The 26,713-nt window shown below is 36.7% G+C and overlaps 1 protein-coding gene across 3 annotated transcripts in view; it reads left to right on the top strand.

The window, feature by feature from the left end:
- Window positions 1-26,713, top strand: part of SLC13A1 (solute carrier family 13 member 1) — a 140,660-nt gene that overhangs the window by 19,855 nt on the left and 94,092 nt on the right. For 2 of the 3 annotated variants that reach the window (XM_019452598.2, XM_019452599.2), the window contains exons 2-6: window positions 1,787-1,915; window positions 11,353-11,489; window positions 14,070-14,257; window positions 14,867-14,924; window positions 15,006-15,054. In XM_019452598.2, the coding sequence (XP_019308143.2) occupies window positions 1,787-1,915; window positions 11,353-11,489; window positions 14,070-14,257; window positions 14,867-14,924; window positions 15,006-15,054 (561 nt within the window). The remainder of the gene's footprint in view (window positions 1-1,786; window positions 1,916-11,352; window positions 11,490-14,069; window positions 14,258-14,866; window positions 14,925-15,005; window positions 15,055-26,713) is intronic. The other variant, XM_019452600.2, reaches the window with a different exon arrangement.

The raw sequence follows: 26,713 nt of genomic DNA, 5'->3' as shown, positions 1-26,713 counted from the left end.
CCCTCTCTCTTTTTTTCTTTAGTAGGTCTAGCTAAAAGTTTTTCAGTTTTGTTTATCTTTTCAAAGAACCAGGTCTTAGTTCCATTGATCTTTTCTCTTGTCTTTTTAGTGTCTATTTTATTTATTTCCACTCTGATCTTTATTTTTTTCCTTCTACAAATGTTGGGCTTTATTGTTATTTTCCTGGTTCCTTTAGATACAAAGTTAGACTATTTGTATTTTTTCTTGTTTCTTTAGGTGGTAGCATGCCAACGACTATCTCTCTGATTGTTGTAGACTCGTAGTGCCCAGAAATGCTGTCCTCCCTGGCCAGCAGAGCCAGGCACTCGAGGGGCATATTCTGTGGTGGGTACACTTTCCTGCTAGCTTTGGCAGGGCTGTGAGTGTAGGACACTCAGCCTCCCAGCTCTGGCAGGGCGGAGGGGGCCGTAGGGGTGGACACCACAAGGCAAGGGGAGAATGCGAAAATAGCACCAACCAGCACCTCTTTCCCTGGACAGAATCCTAACAGGCTCTGCCCCTCTGGGAGACACTTTAAGATTAGCAAATGATTCTCCTTCGTGTATGGTCTCAGCACTTTTCAAGCTGCTGATTTTGTGCTGAGTCCCAGGGTGGGTGAATTTGTACATGAACCCTTGAAGAGTAGAATCTCCATTCCCTACAGCCTCATGGTTCACCTGAACCTAAGCCCCACTGGTTTTCAAAGCCAGAGATTTGGGGGCCTCCTCTCTCTGGTACAGATCCCAAGAGTTGAGGTGTCCAATCTGGGGCACAAACCCCTCACTCCTCAGGGAGTAACTTCATATTTGTGAGATATCTCCTAATTGTGGGTCACCATACCATACACAGGGTTTTTGGTGAGACCACATCTCTGCCTCTCTTACCTGTCCAGATGTGGCTTTTTTATCCTTTGTTGTGAAGGAAACTATTAAGGTAGTTCCTAGGTTTATTTTTCTGAACAAATTATCTCATGTGTGGCTATAGATTTGTTGTGTCTATGGGAGGAGGCAAGTTCAGCTCTGCCATCTTGAGCCCCAAATCTCAACCATTTTTTAACAACATCGTAAAACAGAAACACACAATTTTATACCTAGCAAAGCAACAGATTCTGTTAAGAATCTCATTTCTGTTGAGTCTCTCTGTGTTTCCCCAGGAGCTCAGCTGTCTTTCTAAAAAGCAAAGCAGGAGGCTCTTAAACTCCAGGTCCATGTTACTTAGGAGCTCATTTAGTCCCATCCATCTCATGTAGCTTGGCACTGCCCTTCTTTATCTGAAGCAAAATACAGCAAAAAGTTTTTTCTAGGTTGATTTACGCCCTTTAGTAGGAGAGGAAGGCAGGTGTACATGTGCCACCAACAGGCACCAGGGAACACATTTAAAAGTCATATATGTCTTGCCCCAGGGGAAAGACAGTAACTTGGCTATTTACACACTCCAGAAGAACCGGGAGGACATTTTATAGGCAAATAAAAGTGAACACAAGCATTCATACACACCGATATGAGCACAGAAAATTGACTATATGCTGTTATCTGTTTCGAAGGAAGGTGAATGAAAATTAAAAACTGAGGACTTTTTTGTCTTCGGTTTTTCATTTTATTAAATTTTGGCTCTTAGAATCCCTGAGAAATAATTATTTGCTGCCCAACTTAAAGGTTCAGAGACCTCCAGAGTTTCCTCTTACTTTCTCGGTGACACAGCTCCATTCAGCAAATGTGGATGTGATTTGATTAATGATTTCCCAGCCTCATTATTTCACCTTGCATTTTTCTTTTGTTCTTTCCAGGAAGCAGAATGTGCCTACACACTCTTTGTCATTGCCACATTTTGGCTTACAGAAGCTTTGCCTCTGTCAGTAACAGCTTTGCTGCCTGGTTTAATGTTTCCATTGTTTGGGATCATGCCTTCTAAGAAGGTAAGTCCTCTTGCAAATGTATGTGATAATTAGATTCCTTATTTTGTGCTGATATTCCCATTGAGAAAAGTTGTATTGAAAGGGAGCAATAATCCTATTGATAAAGCTTCCACATAAGTCCTGCAAGTTTCCAGTTGTTTCTCCCTAGAATTCTGCATGTATGTCTGCATTCAGGTGGACAGAAACAAAACACAGGCTGTAGCCTCTTGAGTCATGTGTGTCAGTAGGAGAAATGCGTGTCCAGCCTTCCTGGGCTGACATCTATGGCTGGTGTCTCCCTCCCAACAAAAGGGCCAACCTTTTCACATCCTGCATAAGCTTTTTCTTTTCAACAGAATTTGGTCTCACACAGTGTTAGAAAAGCAATTTTTGTTTTTAATGAAGAAAAAACTACCCTGTTTTCTTTTCCAGAAACCTGCCATTTCAAAAGATAAAGCCAAATTAACTTTCATGTGTATTTCTATTTTGTTCTTGCTGAGAGGAGTTTATTCATGCTGAGAGGTGTTTCTTACCTTTATACAATCTGAGGGTACCCGTCTGAAGAAAATGGATTCAGTTTCCCATTAAAAGCATGAAATGCATTGAAATCAGAAAATCTGTCTTCATGCAGTCTCCAGCCACCCAGCACACAACTGCCCAAACCACAGCTGAAAGAATCTCAGGAAAGATGTCAAGTTCAAGATGCCAGCCCCTGCAATTTGTCACCTTTGGACTTCTATCTTCTGCCAGGGTTCAATATTGCTAACTTGAGGTTCATCTGTCTTATAACGTGGGTAGAGATTTTTCTTTTTAAATAACCCATGTTATATAGAGATGGGTTTTTTTGTTGTTGTTATTTTGTTTTGTTTTTTGTCCTATGGGAGAAACAATTCCTTTCCTTCTCTTCATGTCATTCTTCCTCATTTCATAGTTCAAGATCTTCTTTTCTTCTTTTTGCATTGCAGATCCATTTTACTCCTCTTTTCTTACTGCATTTTCCCTTCCCTCAGAATCTTGACTCTTTTCTTTCTAAGCACCATTGCTTGGGAAGAGAGTGTAGCTTCTCGTCCCCTTCTGCTGCCCACAGAATCTGGGATCTATAATTTAAGAAGTTTCTCAAATGCTCCAACATGCTACATGGCTCCCAGTAAAGGAAAATTTAAAAGAAGGGGCAGGCAAGTTCTTAAACGTAGTGTGTTAAGTTATTAACCCCTGTCCTGCTGGCCTAGGTGGTTGTACCTCTAAAGGTAACTAGTTCAACAGTGACGTATTTGTCTTTTACGGTTTAATAAGAATGAAACTGACAAAATTGACTTTTTAAAAGAAGCTGAGATCAAAGCAAGATTAACTGCAACTGGGGCATTTCTGTAGCAAAGAGGCTAAAGGAAGACAGGAGAAGAAGGATGCCTAGGAAAGCCTGGCTTTGTGGGAACTGCCAAAGAAGTATCTTTGCCTTTTTACAGAATGTGGAGGCCTGACTAGAGGCAGCAAAATTCTAGGTACTGTCAGCTGTTGCGTTAGTCAGGCTGCCAATACCTGTCCAAGAGTCCTTTGTCTCCAGAAGTGTCAACCTCAGACTAATTTAACAGTCATAGAACCTTAGCCTTGGAAGCTCGTACTTCTGGATCATTTCATCCTGGGCAGGGATTTCCCCTCTCAATAGCTCTTACAGATGAGATCACTCAGGAAGTGTTTGGGTCTTCCTGTGTGTGGGTTTAGAATACCCTTCAAAGAAAATACATATGTTTTTTAACACTTTGAATACTTGATTCACTCAGCTTTACTGAGCCCAGTGTCAAACTCAGTCACTTTGTCCCTAGACTTTCCTCTAAATGTCTAAGATTACGCACATACACACACACACACACACACACACACACACACACACACGGACAGCAACAATAGCAACAATAAAAACTTCATCTTTCTTCCACATGACATTGCTGTTTTTGATGTGAAAATAAATACCATTTCCTCTTTCAGTCTCCCCCCTCCAGTCTTTATGGTTTCTGCATCTCAACTCCCTTCCTTAACCCCACCACCTCCACCTGTGCCATCACCACCATCTTCACTCCTGTTCCCAGAACTACCTCCAGTTTGTCAGTGGTACTTATGAATTAGATAGTTAGTGAATGTAATGTCTATCATGTGGTAAGCACTCACTATATATTAGTTAATATTATTATTTGTACATTGACAAGAGTGAATACCTCACTAGAAACATTCTGACTGTTGCAAAGCTAAGTGAATCTATTTCATTTCTGTCTAAATTCGTTGCAAATTTTATGTGACTTTTTTTTACCCTAAGCTTAGTAGGAACTTGAAACAAATCAAAGTCCTTAGGACTTTCAGTGTAGCAAACTGCTCTTCAGTCTTATGATCCTCTTTCCAGAAAGGGCAACTGGAATTTTACTAGGAAATATCTGACCAAAGTTATGGGGAAAGGGCTAGAGATTTATTCAGAAGACCTGAGCTTAAAACCTGATATTCACCACTAATTACTTGTATGGTCCTGATCATGTCCCTTAGCAACTCTTTTTTTCTCATAATCCAGAGGTTGTTATAATAATCAAATCAAATAAAAGTGTGAAACAGTGATAGATACTAGGCATCAATTATTCTTATGAGTTTTAATATCCACAGTTAAAGGTGTTAAATATCATACCAGCCCTTCTGAAGGATTTGGAATCTCAACTTTGCCATGGAGACTAATGTGTCTTTAATACCCTTGTCTAAGTTCAGAGCCTTACACATCCTTCTCTTTGGCCACAATAGTTTTAATCTTATGTTATGCGTTTATTAAGTCAATGCTAAATATCTGTATCTTACTGAGCACCTTATTGTATTAAATAATGTCAACAAATTTTGAATTTCTCTCATATCTATTGAATAAAATCTGAAATGCTAAATATTTAGGGTGCTGAATTAGATATTCCAAAACAAATATCATTATTATTATCATCGTCATGGAAAAAGTGTTTATATATAAATTTTATGGATATAAATATGAAGATATTCATATGTATATGCAGATGTTATGTATTTAGGTCAGTCGTGCAATAAATATCTATGTGCTAGGACTCTGCCAGGATCTTGGGAATACATTAATGAGTAAATACAGACAAAAGTCCCTGTCTTCATAGGAGAAAAGAGACAATAAACAATATACCTTAATGCATAGGTAAATTACAGGGAGTTAGAAGGTAATTGGTGCTATGGAAAAAAGCAACAGGATAATAAAGATCTAGAGAGGGTTGCAGATTTAAACAGGATCATCAGAGTAGACTCAATGAGGTGTCAATACCTGAACAAAGACTTACAGGAGATGAGGGAGTTAGTCATGTGGATATCTGGGGAACAGCCGTCACCGAAGGCCATACGGCCCCCACAAAGACCTCAAGACAGGAATAGGTCCGAAGGGTGATTAGAGCAAAGTGAGTGAAGGAGAAAATGATAGAAGATGATGTCAGGGAGATAATGTGTAGAGGGACTAGACCATCTAGGGCCAAAGTAGGCCAACATAAGTAACATTTTAATGAAATGAGAATGAGACTCTCTAGAGAATTTTGAGTAGAGGAGTGGCATGATCAATTTGACTTTTATTTAAAAGGATAATTTAGACCTGCTATGCTGAGAAACCAGGCAGAAAGAAGGAAACAGGTAGCACGTTATTGCAATAATGCAGTTGAGAGGCCATGGTTAATTCAGACAAGGGATAGTAATAGGGATATTGAATATATTGTTAATGTATTTTTAAGATAAAACCAACAAAATTTCCTGTATGATTTGATAGAGCATATGATAGAAAGAAAGAATTCAAGGATGCCTCAGAACTTTTTGACCTGGCAGCTGGAAAATTGGAGTTGCCATCAACTGAAATGGGGAAAACCATGGGCAGAGTAGGCTTGTTGCACAAGAGAGGCTGACACCAGGAATACAAAGTTGGACACTAAGTATGAAATAACTGTTTGATATATAAGTGAGGGTGTTAAATAGGCAGTTAAATACAAATGGGCCCAGAGTTCATGAGAGAAGGCTGAGCTGGAGATACAGGTTTGAGAATTATCAGCATATACATGATACTGAAAGCTCTAAAAGTTGATGAGATCGTTTAGAGAATGAGTGAAGATAAAAAACAAACAAAGATAACAAAGAACTGACTAATTGGAGAACTACAACATTAAGGGATTGATAAGAAGAAAAAGAATTTGCAAAGAAGAATGAGGATGAGTTATTGAGGTAGGAGGAAGACCAGGAGAGTGTGGGATCCTGGAAATGTTTTAAGGATGAGGCAGTGATCAAACGTGTCAAATCTAATAGGTCAATTAATGTGAAAACTGGAAATTGACCATTGGATTTAGCAACAAAGCATAAATAAACTTGAACTTTTATGGGTAAGTATACTGACTTGTAGGAAGCTTGTGAACTGGTAAATTTTATAGCTAAGAGAGAACCCACATGCTCTGATAGCAAAAGTGCATGTGTTTTGGTGAAATCCCACTTTGAGACAGAGATATGACTACCTTGATCTTAAAAACAGATTTCAAATTTCATTAGAATTTTATTTGACATGCTTATTTTGCCTCAAAAATAGTTATATTTACCAGTGTCATTTACAGACCAGTAGCATTTTCTCCTATTACCTCCTATACACATGGGCTATAAACAAACACATATACTCGTGACTAATGTGCTGCAAATATACTGTGATGAAACCCAAAGAATGGGTAATACAATGGAAAACAAAAGAATGTGAGAATTCCTCCTTAGGTGTATAATTATTTGCATTTAGACAATTGGGCTGCAGGCCATTTTTTTGTTTACAGAGTCTATTAAGAGACTGGAAAACTATGAGTCTGAGGGCCAAATTCAGCCTGCTACCCAATTTTTAAATTAAAGTTTTACTGGAGGAGCACCTGGGTGGCTCAGTCGGTTGAGCCTTCGACTTCAGCTCAGGTCATGATCTTGTGGTTCGTGAGTTCGGGCCCCACATCTGTGCTGACAGCTCAGAGCCTGGAGCCTGCCTCAGATTCTGTGTCTTCCTCTCTCTCTCTGCCCCTCCCCTGCTCACACTCTGTCAATCTCTCTCTCAAAAAATAAATAAACATTTAAAAAAATGTTTTTTAAGTTTTATTGGAAACACACAAAGCCATGGTTATTCATTTACAGTCTCTGGCTACTTTTGTGCTACAGTCAAGTTGAGTAGTTGCAGTACAAACAATGAGGCTCACAAATTCACATTTATTATCTGACCTTTTACAGATAAAGTCTGCCAACTGCTGACATAATCTAAAGAGAAATACAAGAGTATCTTATGGTCTTGGACTTCCTTCTGTGTTCAATAATTTACTAATAATGGCTCACTTCTATGTATTTCTTTAAATACATGGTGATTTTTAAAATAATTCTGCATTTATTTTTTCATAGAATTCTCAGACTGATGGAATAGTGTAAGTAGGGTTTATTTTCATGAGCAAAACTGCAAAAGACATAAGAGCAGAGAAAAACTCAAATGTCTATTTATCTTCCCATAATCAATTTGAATATCAGGTACTGTAAGAAGAGTTTCCCAATTCCCCTAGAAAAAGGTGGTTATTTACTCTTTGAGCCTCAGCTATAGCTTGAAGAAATATTTTCCATGAACCTGTGATACTTTACTGCCGTCTTTGTTACCTTGTTTTTCTCACCTAGTAACCTGTAAGCTTCTTGAGTCTAGGGACTTATTAATTCAGTATCTATTGAGTGCCAATATGTGCCATGAATGTCCTAAATCCATAAATGCAATGATCAATAAGACACATCTCTGCCTTCAAAATATATCTAGTCTAATAAAGGGGATAATAAAGTAAAAAAATTATCACCACGTGCATTAAGATGTGCTCTCACAAAAGGAAGCAGCATCCAACCACATTTAGGGTAGTCAGGAAAGGCATCTTAGAATTGACATCTGATTTCATCCATGAAGGAAAATTATGGGTAACCAAAATAAGAGAATAGAGTCATTCCAGGTTAAATGACAGCCGAGTGTTAAAGCATTTCTGTGATTGGAGAGTTTCACACATAAGGAGAAGTTGGCAGAGAGCACTGAAAGACTAAGCTGGAAAGGTGAAATGGGACTAAATGATGAAGAGTCTTACAAGACGTGTTGAGAAGGTTGGATTTTGGTCTTAAAACACATGGGGTCCACTGAAGGAGTATAGGAGGCACAATGATGTGATTAGATTTATACTTTAGAGAAGTAATTGTGACAATGGTGAGGGGTGGATTAGAAAAAGACAGATCAAACAGTAACCATGTGAGAAGCAGTAAGGAGCTCAATGAAAGGTTTGAGTAGTAATAAGGTTTGAATAGAACAAAGTGGACAATTTAAAGTAGACGGGGGAACTGGAAATAATAGGACTTAGTGACTAAGACGCACTTATGGGAAATGAAAAAGGAATCAGAGCTGACCCTTAGGTTTCTAACTTGGACAACTAAGTAGATGGAAGTTTCATTTGCCACAAAAAGGCATATGCTGAGTTTTTAGATATTTATAGGAAATTCAAATGGAAATGTCCAGCTGGATACACCAGTCTGGAACACAGAAGACTTATCTGTTTGGGCACAAACACCTTAGTGTCATCAGCATTAATTCGACAAATATGTATTGAATGCCTACTATGTGCCAAACATGATTTTTGTCACATAGAGTTAGAAATTGAATCTGTAAAATTCAATAATCAGGGGTACAAAACAAGAAGACTGGAGACAAACCTTATAGAGTACCAACATTTAAAAAAAGGTAGAGGAAGAGTAATTTTGAAAGTAGGCCAAGAAGAAAAATTCAGACAGGCAGAGATAGACCCAGGAAGGGAAAAAAATGGTTTGTCAGGTTGTAAACACTAGTAAATTAATAAATTGAAAGAATACTTATACTGAAAGTAAGGACTGAGAGAGTTAAGAGGTTAGAAGTTTGGGAAGAGAGGGTAGACAATTGGGATTTAGGAGCTCAGAGAGTGTAGCTTATACGTGGATTCCCTTCCTCCCTCTCTCACTCATCCAATATTATTTACTGAGCTCTTACTCTGTACCAGAATTGTACTAGGTGCCAAATATGCAATGACTAGCAAAACAGATTCCTGGCCCTCTTAGAATGTATAGTGTAATACAGAAGACATGTAACAAGCAGGCAAACAAACTACATAATGTGATGTGCTATAAAGGAAATAAACAGGGCTCCACAATACAGAAAAATAGTAAAATCTGTTTAGAAAAACTGGATATTTGAGAATTGAAGAGGTGTGAAGAGGGAAAAACATGTCAGACATTTATTCTTGCCTTCCCTGTTCATATAACAGTTTTGGTGCATAGTAAACTCTTGTCCAATGTTAGAGTAATTAATAAATGAAATAAGGAAATTGATATAATCATTTTTGATTATGCAATTACTACAAAACGCAAAGAAGTACATATAAACTTTGAAAACATAATAAACTGACTTTTCACAAAACATAAAGAAGAGATCCACTTGTCCACTTTTAATTCCAAGGCTAATTTTTATTTTGTTTTGAAACCAAGCCAGACTTGGTGGGTTATGCTAAAAGTGCAGATACAACTTAAAATATCAAAATAAGGGCACCTGTTTGGCTCAGTCAGTTGAGTGTCCAACTTCAGCTCAGGTCATGATCTCCTGGTTCGTGGGTTCGAGCCCCACATCGGGCTCTGTGCTGACAGCTCAAAGCCTGGACCCTGCTTTGGATTCTGTGTCTCCCTCTCTCTCTGCCCCTCCCCCACTAATGTTCTGTCTCTCTATCTCTCTCTCTCTCTGTGTCAAGAATAAAAAAACATTAAAAAAATTTTAATAGCAAAATCATCATGAAGACTGATTTTTCTGTTCCTTTGTGGTTTCATATTAGAATAGTTATTTTCCAACTCTTCCATTCCTTCTAACAGATATTTTTAAGGGATATTTCTTTTTTCTTTTTAAATGTTTATTTATTTATTTTGAGAGAGAGTGTGCAAGTGGAAGAGGGGCAGAGAGAGGGAGAGAGAGAAATCCCAAGCAAGCTCCACTCTGTCTGCGCAGAGCCTGCTGTGGGGATTGATCTCACATATGGTGAGATCATGACCTGAACTGAAATCAAGAGTCAGACACTTAACTGACTGAGCCACTCAGGTGCCTTAGGGATATTTCCTCTTATAATCCTCTCTTTTCTGCACAGCCTTGTGATTCAGTTTAACCAAGCGGGTCCTAAAGTCAGGTCTGTTGAATATCAGTCTCATGAGGTACAGCACCTAAGAATTTAAAAGTAAGTTTTCTGTGGTTAGATAAGTTGAGAAATATGTTGTATATGGAACTCTGGGAGTGGCAATATATATTAAAGGTATACTTAATATAAATATATAATATAATGTTTATATTATTTATAAAATTTAATGTTTAAATATTATAAATATAGTATTTAAAGGTTTTGAGGAGATCTACGGGAAAGAAAATGCTAGTATTTCAAAACTCTCTGGTTTCTAAACTTATTTGACCACAACATCTTTGTGTTGTTGCTGCTATTTGAGAAAAAGATTATGTACCTAACATACCTCAGAGCATTCTTTGGTAAATAGGTGGACCCAAAGTGTCTGTACACTCTACTAATCTCTCAATGGTGTTAGCTAAAAATGGTTTAAAATGTTGGCTCCTATTGAAGAGTATTTATTTTATAGCAAATGATTTTGAAGGTAAAACCATTCAAAGTATTAAGAAGTGACACTGAAATTATGGCATAATGGATAGTATCGATGACACTGGCAAGTTGGATACTTAACTTGGACTTTCCCAAATCACAGTCATTGTCATTCTACCATAGCAGTATAACTCGATTAACCCCAGCTGAGAGGAGGAAAAATTAAGACATTGAAGGCAGTTTCCTGATGTTACACAGTTATTTAAAAACCCAGTATGGAGCACCTGTGTGGCTCAGTCAGCTGAGCATCCAACTCTTGATATTGGTTCAGGTCATGATCTTGTGGTCGTGATATAGAGCCATGCCTGGAGCTCCTCATCGGGCTCCACGCTAAGTGTGGAGCCTGATTGGGATTCTCTCCCTCCCCCTCTCTCTACCCTTCCCCTACTCGTTCTCCCTCCCCCCTCAAAATAAATAAATAAACATTACAAATAAAAAAATAAAAAAATAAAAGTAAATAAAAACCCAGTATCTTGGGTTCCCTTTTCTTTTCTTTTCTTTTTTTTTTTTTTGTATATATTCTTCCTTAACACTACTATTTCTGGGTAAGAATATAGAACTTACTTCAAATTTGTATTCTAATGCATCTACATTTTTCTTAACCAAATAGAAAGATTAAGTAGTTTGAAGGTCACAGCTAAGAGCAGCAAAGTTAAGAGAAAGCAAAATTGCTTTCTCGGGCAATCTCATTTTCCCCCCGCCAACATAAATAAATGATCATGGGCTTAACTATAATTTCAGGTGGCATCTGCTTATTTCAAAGATTTTCATCTACTGCTAATTGGAGTCATCTGCTTAGCAACATCAATAGAAAAATGGAATTTGCACAAAAGGATCGCTCTGAGAATGGTGATGACAGTGGGTGTGAACCCAGCATGGTAAGTACCGCATTTACTGTTCCAGGTTTACATTCCAAACAGATCATTTTTATGCAGAGCAAATAACTAAATAAGTAATACGCGTCCGGGCAGTCATTCATATCACAGTATACTTCATGCCTTTTTTTTTTCCTCTGCAAATATGAAAGGGATGTAAAGTGTACTTGAGTTGGAGGAGGAAACAACAACTTTCCCTTCACAGCAGGTCTAATTACAGGGAGATTGGAGTAAGTGCACACAACTCTCACCTTTCATGCACATTAAGAGGCAAAGCTGAGAGAAGCCTTGAACCTCAATAGACAAGATTGATAGGCTTCAGAGTAGATTTCAGTCCTATCTCATTTTTTGGCTAATTACCCATTCAAGACTTGCTCAAGAGCATCCTTGATCATCAGGGAAGATGTTAAGAACCAAAGACAAAGACATTACTGACAAAATACAGATGTGTGCAGAAAAATTCCAAGGTGAACATTTTTCTTTTTAAATGAACTGTTGCAAAGTGAAACAATCAATTAAGAAGTTTCATCTACAGAATGTGAAATCGCTCAGTTGACTGATTTTCCCCCACTGAATGCTTTCCCCCACTGAAATGAATGCTTTTTTCCATTAAATTAATTGGCTATTGTAGTTTTAATTCTAGCTCTTGTTAAGAACATAGATGTGAGCTAAAAAATATATTTTCAGTGTCATAATCACTTGCATATGAGAAATTATATGTTTCTCTCTAAAGGCAATAACATATATACCAGTCCTTATAAAGTTTAGTGTGTAGTAAGCAGAAAGTTCCCAGTAAAATTACCCCCAAAAAGTTCTAAATTAGAAATTATAATAATACTGATTTTAAAATACACATTTAACATTTGCCTAAGCATTAAGCTTTAAAGCCTTAGGTGGTTCTTCCCTTCTCATTTTTCTTTGAAAATAAGAAAATTTTATTGAATTATGTTGCATAATTCATTCTAGAGTGCATCCATATCTGTGTTTACCATTTATGAGTAAAAGAGTGTTGTTGAATACAGAAAATAACTCAGATGAGTCAAATTTTTTAAATGTTTATTACTTAAAATTTTTATAACATGTATGTATTAAGGTAATTTCACTCCTAAAATGAAATGGTGTTCCACAGCTCTTGGGATGCTACAGATACTCTCTCTTTTCCTTGATCACCTTCTCACTGAACACAGGGAATAGGGGAGTGAACCGCACAGTGAAGCAAGAGTCCTGTCCATTATATCATTAAGTGGCTTTGCAATTTAAGGCATTTTCACCACACTAAAGATTTATCTGATCACCATCTTCTTTTATAGGAATATTTCAGGTCTTGTCAGAGCCTTAAGTTAAAGGTATTTCTAGTTTGCTTTTATTAGGAATCTTGTCTTATTTAAACAGATATCTAAAGAGTTCTATTTTGTTTTACATGTAAAAATTGTTCACCTGATCTGAAGTGGAAACTTACAGTGTGGAATTTTTCTTGTGGATCTACTTTTTTTTTTTTTTTTTTAATCTTTATTTATTTTTGAGAGAGAGACAGCATGTGAGCAGGGAAGGAGCAGAGACAGAGAGAAAGAGACACAGAATGCGAAGCAGGCTCCAGGCTCCAAGCTGTCAGCACAGAGCCCGACGTGGGGCTCGAACTCATGAACTGTGAGATCATGACCTGAGCTAAGTGGGACGCTCAACCCACTGGGCCACCCAGGCGCCCCACTTGTGGATCTACTTTTAAGGGAGTCACAGAATTTTATAAATGGCTTTATATGGAAAGATGTGCTTCTGAATGATTTTTTGGGATCTCCTACTCAAAGGAGATCATATTTTTTCCCCCAGGTGTGACTTTGAAAGCTTATAGATACAGTTTCAAATGCTAGAAGTCTTAGGTGTGTTATTTTTAAGGGAGAAGAACTGCTCTAAATATAAGAGAAGAGAAAATAATATATCCAGTTCTTGACCACAGGTAGGAATGTTAAATTCAAGAAAGCATAAATAATAGAATCTATAGAAAATTCTGAAACCTCATTTTAGCTAGTAATTTTAACCATTTCCTTTATCTACCATATATTGAGCCAAGTAGTCAATAACAAAAAGCAGATTTAAAAATATTAATTTTTATCCTTGCCCTCGTGCTTCCCTGGCACACAGACTAATAAACAGAGATGAGATCAAAAGATAAGAGAAAGAATAAGGGATCCTAAACTCAAAAATTGATTACATTTCCTCTTACTAGTATTTGAAGGTAAGCGTCATCTGCAAAGGGCATTCAAATATTGGTATAATATTATAAGCTGTTATACCATCTACTGACTTGCAGTTCGGTTATACATTTAATCATTTTTTTTCTGTTTCAAGAGAAGATTCTTATGGTTTCCAGGGAGACAAATCTCATAAAAACTCCACTCTTCTATGTGCCACTTTGGTTCCTGTCTGGCTATGGCCATCCTCAGGGGTCGTCATCTGAGAGGAACCTTAACTTAAGTGTGTTTTGAAAAAAATTCCCAAGTCAAAAACAGCAACCTTGACAGTTAAATAATACAGAGCTAGTTAAGCTGAAGAGCACAGTTCATACTAAAAGCCCTCTCATTTCAGGCTGACATTGGGGTTCATGAGCAGTACCGCCTTTTTATCTATGTGGCTTAGCAACACCTCAACTGCTGCCATGGTGATGCCCATCGTGGAGGCCGTGGCACAGCAAATCATCAGTGCTGAAGCAGAGGTCGAGGCCACTCAGATGACTTATTTCAGTGGATCAACCAACCATGGACTGGAAATTGATGGTATCACATGTTGTTACAGCTGCAGTGGGGTCTAATCATTTGGGCAATAGGCATAAACTCAAGAATTCTGGCTTATATTTTATTGACTGTCCATACATGCATGATGTGAATTTAGCCTTCCCCTTTCTGTATTTATACAAAGGAATGACATTACTCGAAGATTTTACCTTCAGTTAATGGTCAAATCTACATTCTCTGGAAAAAAAGAGGAAGAGTGCCCTTTCTATCCTCCAGCCAGTCTGATGGAAATCTTTCTCTGTCTCTCTCTCTCAGGAGACCCCAGGTCTACTTTCATACTGAATTGACATTCCTGCATAATACTGGGAATCTTTCATTCCTACATTCTATTTGGAAAGAGCATTGCATTTGGCTGTGGTTATTTCTGGCTCTGATAAATTTCCCTGATAGAGTGAAAACTGTTGGGGCAATATTTGTATTTATAAAATACTTTATTAAGATGAATGTTATGTCAGTAGGTGAATTTAGTTCCAGTTTCTAGTAATGCTTCCATCTTTACACACACACACACACACACACACACACACACACACACACCTGCACACACAGAAAACCCTTTAAAGTATTTTTCTTCTATTTAATGTTTTGCAGAAAGTGTTAATGAACACGAAACAAACGAGAGGAAAGAGAAGACAGTACCGGTTCCAGGGTAAAGAATATTGACATTTTGATTAGGATTTTCTAAATTACATTTTAATAAAATTATAAACGGGGTCGATTTATTTTGCAGATACAGTAATGATGCAGGGAAAAATTCAAGCAATATGGAGCTGGAAAAGGTACATTAAATGTGATTCTTTCTAAATAATTATATGTGAAATTATATTAGATGTGCAGTTAGAGATGTATGCATTTTAAAATCTGCTACTTGCTTCCTTGTTTATCAATTACTTTGCTTGCCTAAGTCAACATGGTTTGATAAGCCCTCATGGAGAGACTAAAATCAATATTCTGATCGAAAGTATTTTAGGCTTTGAAAATTAGCATCATTATTTTCTCCTTTTACTAAGTTTGTGGTGATAGGAGGTAGCATACGTAGTTCAAAGAAATATAATTCCAGTCTCAGAATATTGTTTCATCTTCTTATTAAAATCTTACTGGCTTGGTAGCCTGATTTTCATTAGGACTCTCCCCATTTCTTTCAGGTTATAAACTTAGAGCAACTATTCGTGTAATTGCAATCCAGTTATCTTTAGTATTCCCACTAAAAAATGCAATGCAGAATTTATGAATTGCTACTGTCAAACACAGATGGAGGAGTCGTAGTCATTCTAGCTATTCAAGGAAGGAAGGAGACTTTTGTAAATTATCCCACAGAATTCATTTCCCAGAATAAATCAATATAAAAATTCTATACCGAGTCGTATTGGGAGCAATAGATCTTGAGTCTACTGAAAAGTAATCCTGCATAGCAATAGTTTTATAGTAACCATGGTATTAGGAATAGGAGAGTGGGGCATATGTTCCTTCCTCAGGCTGCAATGCATTCACATGCAGCTCAGTAGGAAAAAGAAAACTCTCTTGTTATTTACAGAAATCTTTAAGGAAAGAGTGATTTCTGTGTAAAGCGGAGACAAATAACAAAGCTAAGTTTTAAGCCTTTAGCTACAGTGTACAGTAAGGGTTTTAAAGATGAGAACTGAATATACATTTATGAAAACATTATCATTTTTAGTGATAGAAGTAATTCTTGTAAAACATAGAGAATCAATAGCAGGCAAAGTATGTCACAGAAGAATACATTAAAAATGAGCTTTAAAAATTATGAAAACTGGCAATCCTAAACAGAAAAATATGCTCGCACTCAGTAACTTTCTCGCGGTCATCTTTAGAAACCCAGTTTTCTGGCATGATGCTGAAATTTAGTATCAAGCCCCTTCGAATCGATTTGACATCCAACACAGTCCTAGGCATTATAGAAAGGTCCAACGATGAAAAGACCTGCTCCCCACTGTGTGCAGCTCAGAGTCTAGTGGGGAAGGGGGACGTAAAAAAGACATGTGACATAACTACTACAACAGAAGCATGCACAGAGGGGCTAAGTGTTTAGAAGTGGAGAGCAACCAGCTCAGTCAGGGATGTTGCAGGAGTGGAGTGCAAGGGAACGAGATTTGAGTCAGGAAGGAGACAGCATGTTCAATCAGCAGAATGCAGACTCCATGCATGCCGGGACTATGTCTGCTTTGTTCATTTAATTCCATGACACGCTTCGTTGCCTCATTTTCAGTAGATATTTATCTTCATCAATTAATGAATGAGTGAAAAGAGAAGAGGTATTCTAATTAGAGAATGCAGTGAATTCAAAGACCCAAATATGTGGAGAACCAGGCTTTTTTCAGGAAGCCTCTCCACTGCAGGTTCTAGGGATGAGTTGTGGTAAGTGAAATGTAAAGATAGATCAAGCCATGTTCAAAATAGCTGTTTGTGGGACGCCTGGGTGACTAGTCTGGTGAAGCATCCGACTCTTGATTCCTGCTCAGGTCATGATCTCACAGTTTCGTGAGTTCGAGCCACACGTCAGGCTCTGCGCTGAACCTGCAGAGCCTGCTTGGGATTGTCTCTCTCTCTCTCTCTCTCTCTCTCTCTCTCTCTCTCTCTGTCTCTGCCCCTCCCTGGCCATGCTCTCTCTGCCTCTCTCAAAATAAATAAATAAACTTTTAAAAAAATATTTTAAAAAATAGCTGTTCTTGGGGCGTGTGGGTGGCCCAGTCCCTTAAGCGTCAGACTTCGGCTCAGGTCATGATCTCATTGTTTGTGAGTTGGAGCCCCCGTGTTGGGAACTGTGCTGACAGCTCAGAGCCCAGATCTTGCTTCAGATTCTGTGTCTCCCTCTCTTTCTGAGCCTCCCCTGCTCATGCTCTGTCTCTGTCTCTCTCTCTCTCAAAAGTAAATAAACATTAAAAAAATAATAATTAAAAATTTTTTTAAATGCAGAAGAGTTTAGAGTTTATGTTAGGGGAAATGGGAATCTTTGAAACTGGAGAGCAGCATGGTAAATTCTGCCCATTGAGAAACTTACTATGGCAACAATTTGCAGAGTGGAGAGTGCAAACCTAACTGGACTTTTTTGATTAATCAGACTTTGAGGACAAGAGAGAGAAAAGCATAGAAGATGTCTCTGCTAGAATAAACTAGGTAAATGTAGGCCTTGATGTCACCAACTGAGATGCAGACACAGGAGGAACAAGTGTTCAATGGAGAAAAGTAAAGATAATGTGGGTACATTTAGGGCAATAAAGACTGAGTTCTGAGTTTGGGAGAAGAGAGCAAGCAAGGCCTTTGAACAATGCTTCTGTGGTCTTTGTAGAACTCAACGTATAAAATTCAACTTTATGCAAAAGAAAAATTAAAGGATAACTTTTTACTTTACAAAAGTATTCTTTGTTAGAGATAACACGAAAGTGTTATTTTATATACACACTTAAGATATGTTTTGATTTTTAACAACTACAGATAGATATATTGTATATTTTGTGTTCAATTTGTACTAAATTGCACCTATTCTTTGCCAGGTTTAAACTAGCTACTTTAACATTAATTGATTATGTGGAAGAATCTGTATCTACTTCATCTAGTTATGAAAAGGAAAGAATATTTATATAATGTTTTTTTCTTCTATTTTCTTCTTGAAGCAGGTAGGGCATTCTGTTGAATTAAAATAGCTGTATGGTTTGGCTTTGAATTTGAACTATAAGTCATCAAAGATCCAAATATTGCTCCTTTAAAGAAGGAATGGTTTAAAATAAATTTCAGAGAAGAGGAAAAAATGAAGGGCTTAGGTTTTTTTAAATTTGCACTATTTTGCCATGTTCGTATTTTAAAAAAAATATTTAATTTCTACTGAAAATTACTACAATTTTGTACATTTGAATCACTTGTTCAGTAAAAAATTAAGTATTTTTCTTAAATTTAATTAAAATCTGTTTACTAGTATAATTAAATCAATCCAAGATGATCAATAACCTTACTTTATTTTAGAATTATATATTTACTTCATTTTTTAGAATTATGTTTTTCTTTAAAGGCAATAACACACACCAATCCATATAAAGTTTAGTGTGTAGTAAGCAGAAAGTTCCCAGTAAGTAGAAGAAAATTAAGAATTACCACCAAATAAGTTCTACATTAGTAATTATAATAATATTGATTAAAAATATACATTTAACATTTGCCCAAGTATTATCTTCTTAATGAGGCCTACCCTGATCACCCATTTTCATTATGGCCAATGCATCCCTCCTAATACCCTTGAACCTGCCCTACTTTTCCCAAAGCATGCATTACCTTCATACCAATGAAATTATTTATTTAATTTTTTTCCATATGCTTATTTGTATTTCAAATATCTAGAACAGGTGACTGCCATAGAGTAAGCATGTAGTAAATATTTGCTGAGTGAAGGAATAAATTCAGTAATATTTTTCTCAATAATACTTAGATTAAAAGAACTCATTCTGTATAGAAACTATAACAAGAAAAAAGCAAACTGATAACGGTTGAAAGATAAAACCATGAGTCAGATTAATTTCATTTTTTCCAGCTTAATTGAGATATAATTGACACATAAGTATACTTCACTCAGCCAACACATTGGGTAAATTTAAGGCGCACCTGTTGATTTGATATATTTATATATTGCAGAATGATTATCACCATTGCAATAGTTAATATCTCCATCACATTACATAATTACCATTTCTTTTTTGTGGTAAGAACATTTAAGATCTACTCTCTTAGCAACTTCCAAGCTATAGCAAGTATTATTAATTTTAACCATCATGCTGGACATTAGGTCCTGAGAAATTATTCATCTTATAACTGTAAGTTTGTACCCTTTGACCAAAATCTCATTTCCCCAACCCCAGCCCCCAGGACCACACTCTACACTCTGTTTCTATGAATTAGACTTTTTTCAATTCCACGTGTAAATGATAACATACAATAATTGTCTTTGTCTGACTTATTTCACTTAGCATAATGTTATTATAATAACAGCCATTCTGTTGGGTATGAGGTCATAACTCACTGTGATTTTGATTTGCATTTCCCTGATGGTAGTGATATTGAGTATCTTCTCATCCACCTGTTGGACCACTTGTATGTCTTCTTTGAAAAAATGTCCATTCAGTTCCTCTCATTTTTAAATTGGATTATCTGGGATTTGTTACTGTTGAGCTAATTTTTATGAGTAGCACAAGAAAGGGGTTCAATTTTATATGCCTGTGGTAATCCAGTTTTCCCAACACCATTTATTGAAGAGGCTATCCTTTCTTCACTAAGTATCTTGGCTCCTTGTCAAATGCTGGCTCCTTGTATATATTAAGGTTTATTTCTGGGCTTTCAATTCTGTTCTGTTGGTGTGTGTGTCTTTTTTTATACCAATTCCAGACTGTTTTGATTACTATAGCTTAGTAATATAGTTTGAAACCAGCAAGTGTGATACCTTCAGTTTTGTTCTTCTTTCTCAGGAAAGAGAAAATTGCTTTGGCTATTCATGGGGATTAATTTCATTTTTTGGTGGAAAGAATATAAAGGTTTGGAACTAAAACTTATCAACCCTAAAATTCTTGTTGATAGAACTGCAAACTTCTGACATAGATGATAATAATGATAATTTTGCCATTGCTGCTGCTACTGCTAGTAATGATTACATGTTAGTTTTGAAGGTGATAGATATTCAGTAGCCCCTCTGATTCCAGGAACTGATTAAAGAATAGACATATACCAATGCTGCATACCTAAAAGGGAGATGTTTTCCATGATTTGCCAAGTTCTCTTCTTATTATAGACCATGACCCAGACATTAGCAGAGCTCCCTACTTGTGCCCAGAATAAAAGTGGTGGGTAAGTGATTAGCCTATAAATCCTGCATGACTCTAAAAGTAGTTACAATATTTTTTTTGAGGCAAAAAGGAACAAAAACAATGGAATATCCTAAAGGGACACTGACAGTACATGGTCAAATTTATTTGTCAGGTTCCAGGGGAGCAACTGAGAAACCAATCATCGTCACTCATATTATTTCTATCAGAAATGAGTTCCAGGTATCCGAAAACCAATTTTTACATACCAAAAGAAGAATCAAGTTGCTAGATTTTTCCCTTCTTCACAAGCACTAGTATTATTCAAAGAGATACCCACATTTTTATACTAGCTCAATTTCCAAACGTCCAGTCATCTTTGAATGAAAGGAATTGGAAAATCGGTTTGCTTTTAATGAAAGGTCCAAGATAATTGTTTTCCTTTCATTTTATATAATTCATCATCCTCTACAGGGAAGAGTTCAAAGGGAAAATTTCCTTGAACAAATTAAATCTTGTTTTTTAATTAGGTGTTTAGTTTGGGGGTGAAAATCCTTATTATTGAAAACCAAATTCTAAAAGAAAACACTGTTTAATGTTCCCCAAGAATTCAAAGAACCATATTAACTGTAATAAGCATGGTTCGTAATATCATGGTCTAGGGGCATTAGTTCTGCCAAGCAGGTAGATAACAATTCTAGAATATCTGGTGTCTACATCAGATAGAAACAAAAGTGTGTTCTCCTTGATTACTCTTCCAATCAAGCCTAGGTGTAACTGAGTGGCAAAGCCACTCATGAGAGCTCTTCAGTCCTCACCTGACACCTGACAATGTAGGTGTCTTCTTTCACTCATCCAGACAAATCCTGTAGTTTACAGAGAGATGATGATAGAGAAGGAGAGAAACCACCACATACCCTTTAGGAATAACAGCCCCATCAAAATGACAGGAGACAGCAAGTGTCTGCAAGGATGTGGAGAAAAGGGAACCCTTGTGCACTATCGGTGGGAATGTAAATTGGTTCGGTCATTGTAGAAAACAGTATATAAAGGTTCATCAAAAAATTAAAAAGGGAGTTACCATATTATCTAGAAATCCCACTTCTGGATATATATCCAAAGGAAATGAAAACAAGATCTCAGAGAGATATCTGCACTCCTATGTTCATTGCAGCATTATTCACAATAGCCACAATATGGAAACAACCTAACTGTCCACCAATGGATGAATGGATAAAGAAGTGGTATGTATATACAATGGAATATTATTCAGCCACGAGAGAGAAGGAAATCCTGCCATTTGCAACAATATGAATGAAATTTGAGGACATTATGCTAAGTGAAATAAGGCAGACAGAAAAATACAAATACTGCATGGTATCATTTATATGTGGAATCTAAAAAACAAAGTGAAATTCATACAGAGTAGAAAAGTGGTTGTCAAGGGCTGAGTGGTGGGGTGCAAACTTTTGGCTATAAGATGAGTTAGGTCCAAGGATGTAATGTAAAACATGGTGACTATGGTTAACACTATTGTATGATTGAGATTGGTTAGGGTAGTAGTGTTTGAATGTCTCAAAAAACAACAACAACAACACCAACAGAAAAATAGATGTGTGAGGTGGTAGAAATATTGATTGGCTGGGTTGGGGTTACTTCTCATAATGTATGTATGTGTCAGATTACCACAACTATACACTTTAACTATTTTATAATTTTGTCAATTATATCTCAATAAAGTTGAAAAAAATTGTGGGATTTTTTAAAGTTTATTTATTATGTGAGAGAGAGAGTACGAGCTGGTGGGGGTGGGGGTTGGGGCAGAGAGAGGAGAGAGAATCCCAAGGAGGCTGGGTACCGTCAGCACAAAGCCCAGCGTGGGCTTGATCCCACAAAGAGACAGTCAACCAACTGAGCCACCCAGGTGCCCCAGTTGTGGGATAATATATGTGTACATCAAGTGACCTTGATGTACACACTAACAGTGAAAGGATTCCTCCCATCCAGTTGATTGGCATCTAGATATTTATCTAGTTTAGGCACTTCACATGTTTTTTAAAAATTTTTTTTAAAGGTTCATTTATTTATTTTTGAGGTGGGGGCAGCGGCATAGAGAGAGGGAGACAGAGAAACCCAAGCAGGCTGTGCACTGTCAGCACAAAGCCCAGCGCGAGGCTCAAGCTCATGAACTGTGAGATCATGACCTGAGCCAAAGTTGGACAGATAACCAACTGAACCACCCAGGCGCCCCTACTGTGTCTTTTTTTTTTCTTAAACATTTATTCATTTTTGTAGACAGAGAGAGATGGAGTGTGAGCGGGAGAGGGGCAGAGGGAGAGGGAGACACAGAATCTGAGGCAGGCTCCAGGCTCTGAGCTGTCAGCACGCAGCCCAATATGAGGCTCAAACTAACGAACTATGAGATCATGACCTGAGCCAAGTCTAACACCCAACCGACTGAGCCACCCAGGCACCCCTAGTTAGTCTTTTTTAATGTGGCAGTTCCTATGCCTCTGGGAATACAAATTGAGCTTTTAAAAGAAATCATAACTATTCTATTTACTAATCCATTTTATGACAACACATTTCATTCAAGAATTCGGATGCCTCACTGTCAGTGTTCTTATATCAGAACAAAAGATTAAATTTCTGGTATGTAATAGAGATCCAATATCCTCCACAAACAGTCTAGACTAGAGTGAAGGTAAATGCCTGCGTACGGACAAGCAGGTAAAACCTAATTCATCTGAAATTATACCAGGTGTATTTTTTTTAAGTTTATTTATGTGTTTTGAGAGACAGAGACAGCACAAGTAGGGGGGAGGGGCAGAGAGAGGGAGTGAGAGAGAATCCCAAGCAGTCTCAACACTGCCAGCGCAGAGCCTAATGCGAGGCTCAAACCCACAAAGCCCTGAGATCATGACTGAACCAAAACCAAGAGGGATGTTTAACTGACTGAGCCACCCAGGTGCTACCAGGTGTATTTTCTGATAAAAGAAGGTAGTAGGTGGCAACAGTTAGTGAGGTAAATTCACTTATCTTAAAAAAAAAAAAAAAAAAAAAAAGATAAAGGAATCACAGAAGCAATCTGTGAACATGACCTCACTCCATATTTCAATTTTTATTGCCGCCAAAGTACTAGCTCCACTGATATCTAGACTTAGCTGTGTTTCCATAAAACACTTGTTGTTAAAGGAATGATTGTTGATAATGTCTTTTCTCCCATATGTCTTTCATTTTTGAATCACCAAAATGCAGTTCTTCACATTTGAAGTTATTGAAATATCATCTGGCAAATAACATAAGTTCAGCCATGTTGGAAGCATCTGTACTTTCCTCTAACTGTACAGTAAGCCTCCCACACTATATAATTTATTCTAATACTGTAGTTTGTTTTTTTAAAATCCTCAGAAATGTTTTTCTATGCATCTTCCCATAGTATTTCCTAACAAAAGAGTGCATTTATTTTATTTTGTCCTCAAATCGTTTTTATGTATTTGATCACGAAATACTTTACACACACATGTATTTATAAAATGTAACAGAAAAAAATTAAAGAAAATGCATAAAATGGTATCTTTCACACCTCAGCTTAATTAATTTTGAGAAATCTCTGTGAGCCCTTCTCTGATTCCATCTCCTTTCCTCACACAATCACATCCTTCCCCTTATTGAGACAGCCACAATCAAGAATGTTGTGTTAATCATTCTCTTGTTTTCTTTTCAGTATTTCTACTTCTTACTTCTTCATCACGACAAAGACCCAAAATAGCAATAGTTTTAACAAGATAGGAATAAGCTGAAATGGTGGCTCCACAATCATGATGGCCCTGATTCTTTCTGTCCCAGTTGTGCCATCCTCTCAGCACTTGACTGCTACCTCATGGTGTAAGATTAGCTGCCTCATCTCCCTCTATCCATTCTCTACTCTAGCTAGCAGCAAAAAAAGAAAACAGAAGGTGTATGTACTTAGAAATTGCTCTATTACTTTCCTGGCTTTAGGATTGTTTATATTTTCTATTTCTACCTGAGTTAGTTGTATTTTTCTAGGAATTTATGCATTCCATCTCAAATATACTGGCATATAGTTGTTTACAATTTCCACTAAGACCTATTTAATTTCTTTTTTTTTTTAATTTCTTTTTAATGTTTGTTGTTTTTGAGAGAGAGAGAGAGAGAGAGACAGAGAGCAAGCAGGGGAGGGGCAGAGAGAGAGGGAGACACAGAATCAGAAGCAGGCTCTAGGCTCTGAGCTGTCAGCACAGAGCCCAACACGGGGCTCGAACTCACAGACAGCGAGATCATGACCTGAGCTGTAGTCGGCCGCCCAACCGACTGAGCCACCCAGGCGCCCCAGACCTATTTAATTTCTAAAGTACTTTTAGTTACAGCTTTTATCATTCCTAATATTTTTACTTATGCTTTTAAACTTGCTAAAATAATCTTTTAAAAGCCTATGTCTATTTTATTTGTCTTACAAGTCTTGTCAAAGCACTGACCTTTGGCTCTTTAATCGTATTTATGTATGTTCTAATTTATTTATTAGTTTCCTCTATTATTTTGTTCTGTCTGCTTAATTTTTGCATTCATTCTGTTCTTTTACTTTTTAAAGTAGATATTTACATTTTGAAATTCGAGCTATTATTTTCTTTCAAAGTAACAATTTAAGGAGATGAATTTTCTTCTATTAATTTATCTATACCACATATTTTTCAGTTCTTTGAGTTTTCTGATTTCTATTATGCTAGATTCTTTCATTCATGAGTTGCTTAGAAGTGTATTTTAAAATTTGAAATAAATGAGGCTTTTGTAACTACTTTTTAAAAATTTCTAACTTAATTTTACTGTAGTCTGACATCAGTTCTTCTAAACTTGTTGAGGCAGATTTGTGAACTAGCACATGGTTAATTGTGATAAATATTTCATTGCACTTAAAAGAATTGTATATTCTCAACTTACTGCGTGCAATATTTTCCAAAAGTCTGTTAGATCAAGTTTGCTAGTTGTTTTTCAAATTTTCTGTGACCTAACCAATTTTTTGTCTATTTAACCCAGCAATTAATGGAACAGTTGTATTAAAATCCCCCTCTAGGATATGGATATGTCTATTTCTTCTGATAGTGTTGTCAATTTTAGTTTATATATATTTTTAGATTATTTAGATTATGTTATTGTGTCCCTACCAGTTTAGAATGTTTGTATATTCCTGGTTAATTAATGCTTTTACCACTTTGCAGTGCCCCTCTCAGTGTATAGTAATGTTTTGCTGTCTTAGAGTTTATTTGTATGCTAATGTAGCAATGCCAGCTTTCTTTTTTTTTTTAACCTTTATGTTTATTTTTTGTATTTATTTTAATTCCAGTATAATTAACATACAGTGTTATATTAGTGTCAAGTGTACATATAGTGATTCAACAACTCTATATATTACTCGGTGCTCATCATGAGAAGTGTACTCTTAATCCCCTTCCCCTATTCTACCCAACCCCCACCCACCTACCCTATGATGACTGTTAATTTGTTCTCTATAGTTAAGACTCTGATTTTTGGTTTGTCTCTTTTTTCTTTGCTCGTTTTGTTTAAGTTCCACGTATTAGTGAAATTGTATATTTGTCTTCCTCTGACTGACTTATTTCACTTAGCATTATACCCTTTAGATCCATCCACGTTGTTGCAAATGGCAAGATTTCATTCTTTTTTATGGCTGAGTAATATTCTATTTATAGTGCGTATTTTATTTATCCATTCATCTATTGATGGACACTGGTTGCTTCCATAATTTGGCTATTATAAATAATGCTGCAGTAAACATAGGTGTTCATATCTTTTTTCAAATTACTGTTTTTGTATTTTGAGGGTAAATACCCACTAGTGGAATTACTGGATCATTTGGTAATTCTATTTTTTATTTTTTATTTTTTAAATTAAAAAATTTAACGTTCGTTTTTAAGAGACAGAGAGAGGCAGAACATGAGCAGGGGAGGGGCAGAGATTGAGGGAGACACAGATTCCAAAGCAGGCTCCAGGCTCTAAGCTGTCAGCACAGAGCCTGATGCGGGGCTTGAACCCATGAACTGTGAGATCATGACCTGAACTGAAGTTGTACGCTTAACTGACTGAGCCACCCAGCAGCCCTTGGTAAATCTATTTTTAACTTTTTGAGGAACCTCTATATTAAGGACATTTTAACAGTATTTGTTCTATCCATGAGCAGAGAATATCTTTCTATTTGTTTCTGTTGTCTTTAATTTCTTTCACCAATGTTTTATAGTTTCAGAGCACAGGTCTTTCACCTCTTTGGCTAAGTTTATTCCTAAGTATTTTGTTATTTTTGGTGCAGTTGTAAATGGACCTGCCTTCTTAATTTCTCCTTCTACTGTTTTATTATTAGTGTGCAGAAATACAATGGATTTCTGTATATTGATTTTGTATCCTGAAACCTGACTTAATTCATTTACCGATTCTATTTACCAAAGATTTTTGGTCAAGTCTTTGGGGTCTTCTATATATAATATCATGTCATTTGCAAACAGTGAAAGCTTTACTTTTGTCTTACCTTTTGGATGCCTTTTATTTCTTTTTGTTGTCAGATTGCTGCAGCTAGGACTTCCAGTACTATGTTGAATAAAAGTGGTAA

This window comes from Panthera pardus, unplaced genomic scaffold (assembly GCF_024362965.1).
Source record: "Panthera pardus isolate Hobbes unplaced genomic scaffold, ASM2436296v1 HiC_scaffold_8, whole genome shotgun sequence".
NCBI classification, from domain to species: Eukaryota; Metazoa; Chordata; class Mammalia; order Carnivora; family Felidae; genus Panthera; species Panthera pardus.
The sequence above is the reverse complement of the archived record's forward strand: the minus strand, read 5'-3'. Positions and strand labels throughout refer to the sequence as shown.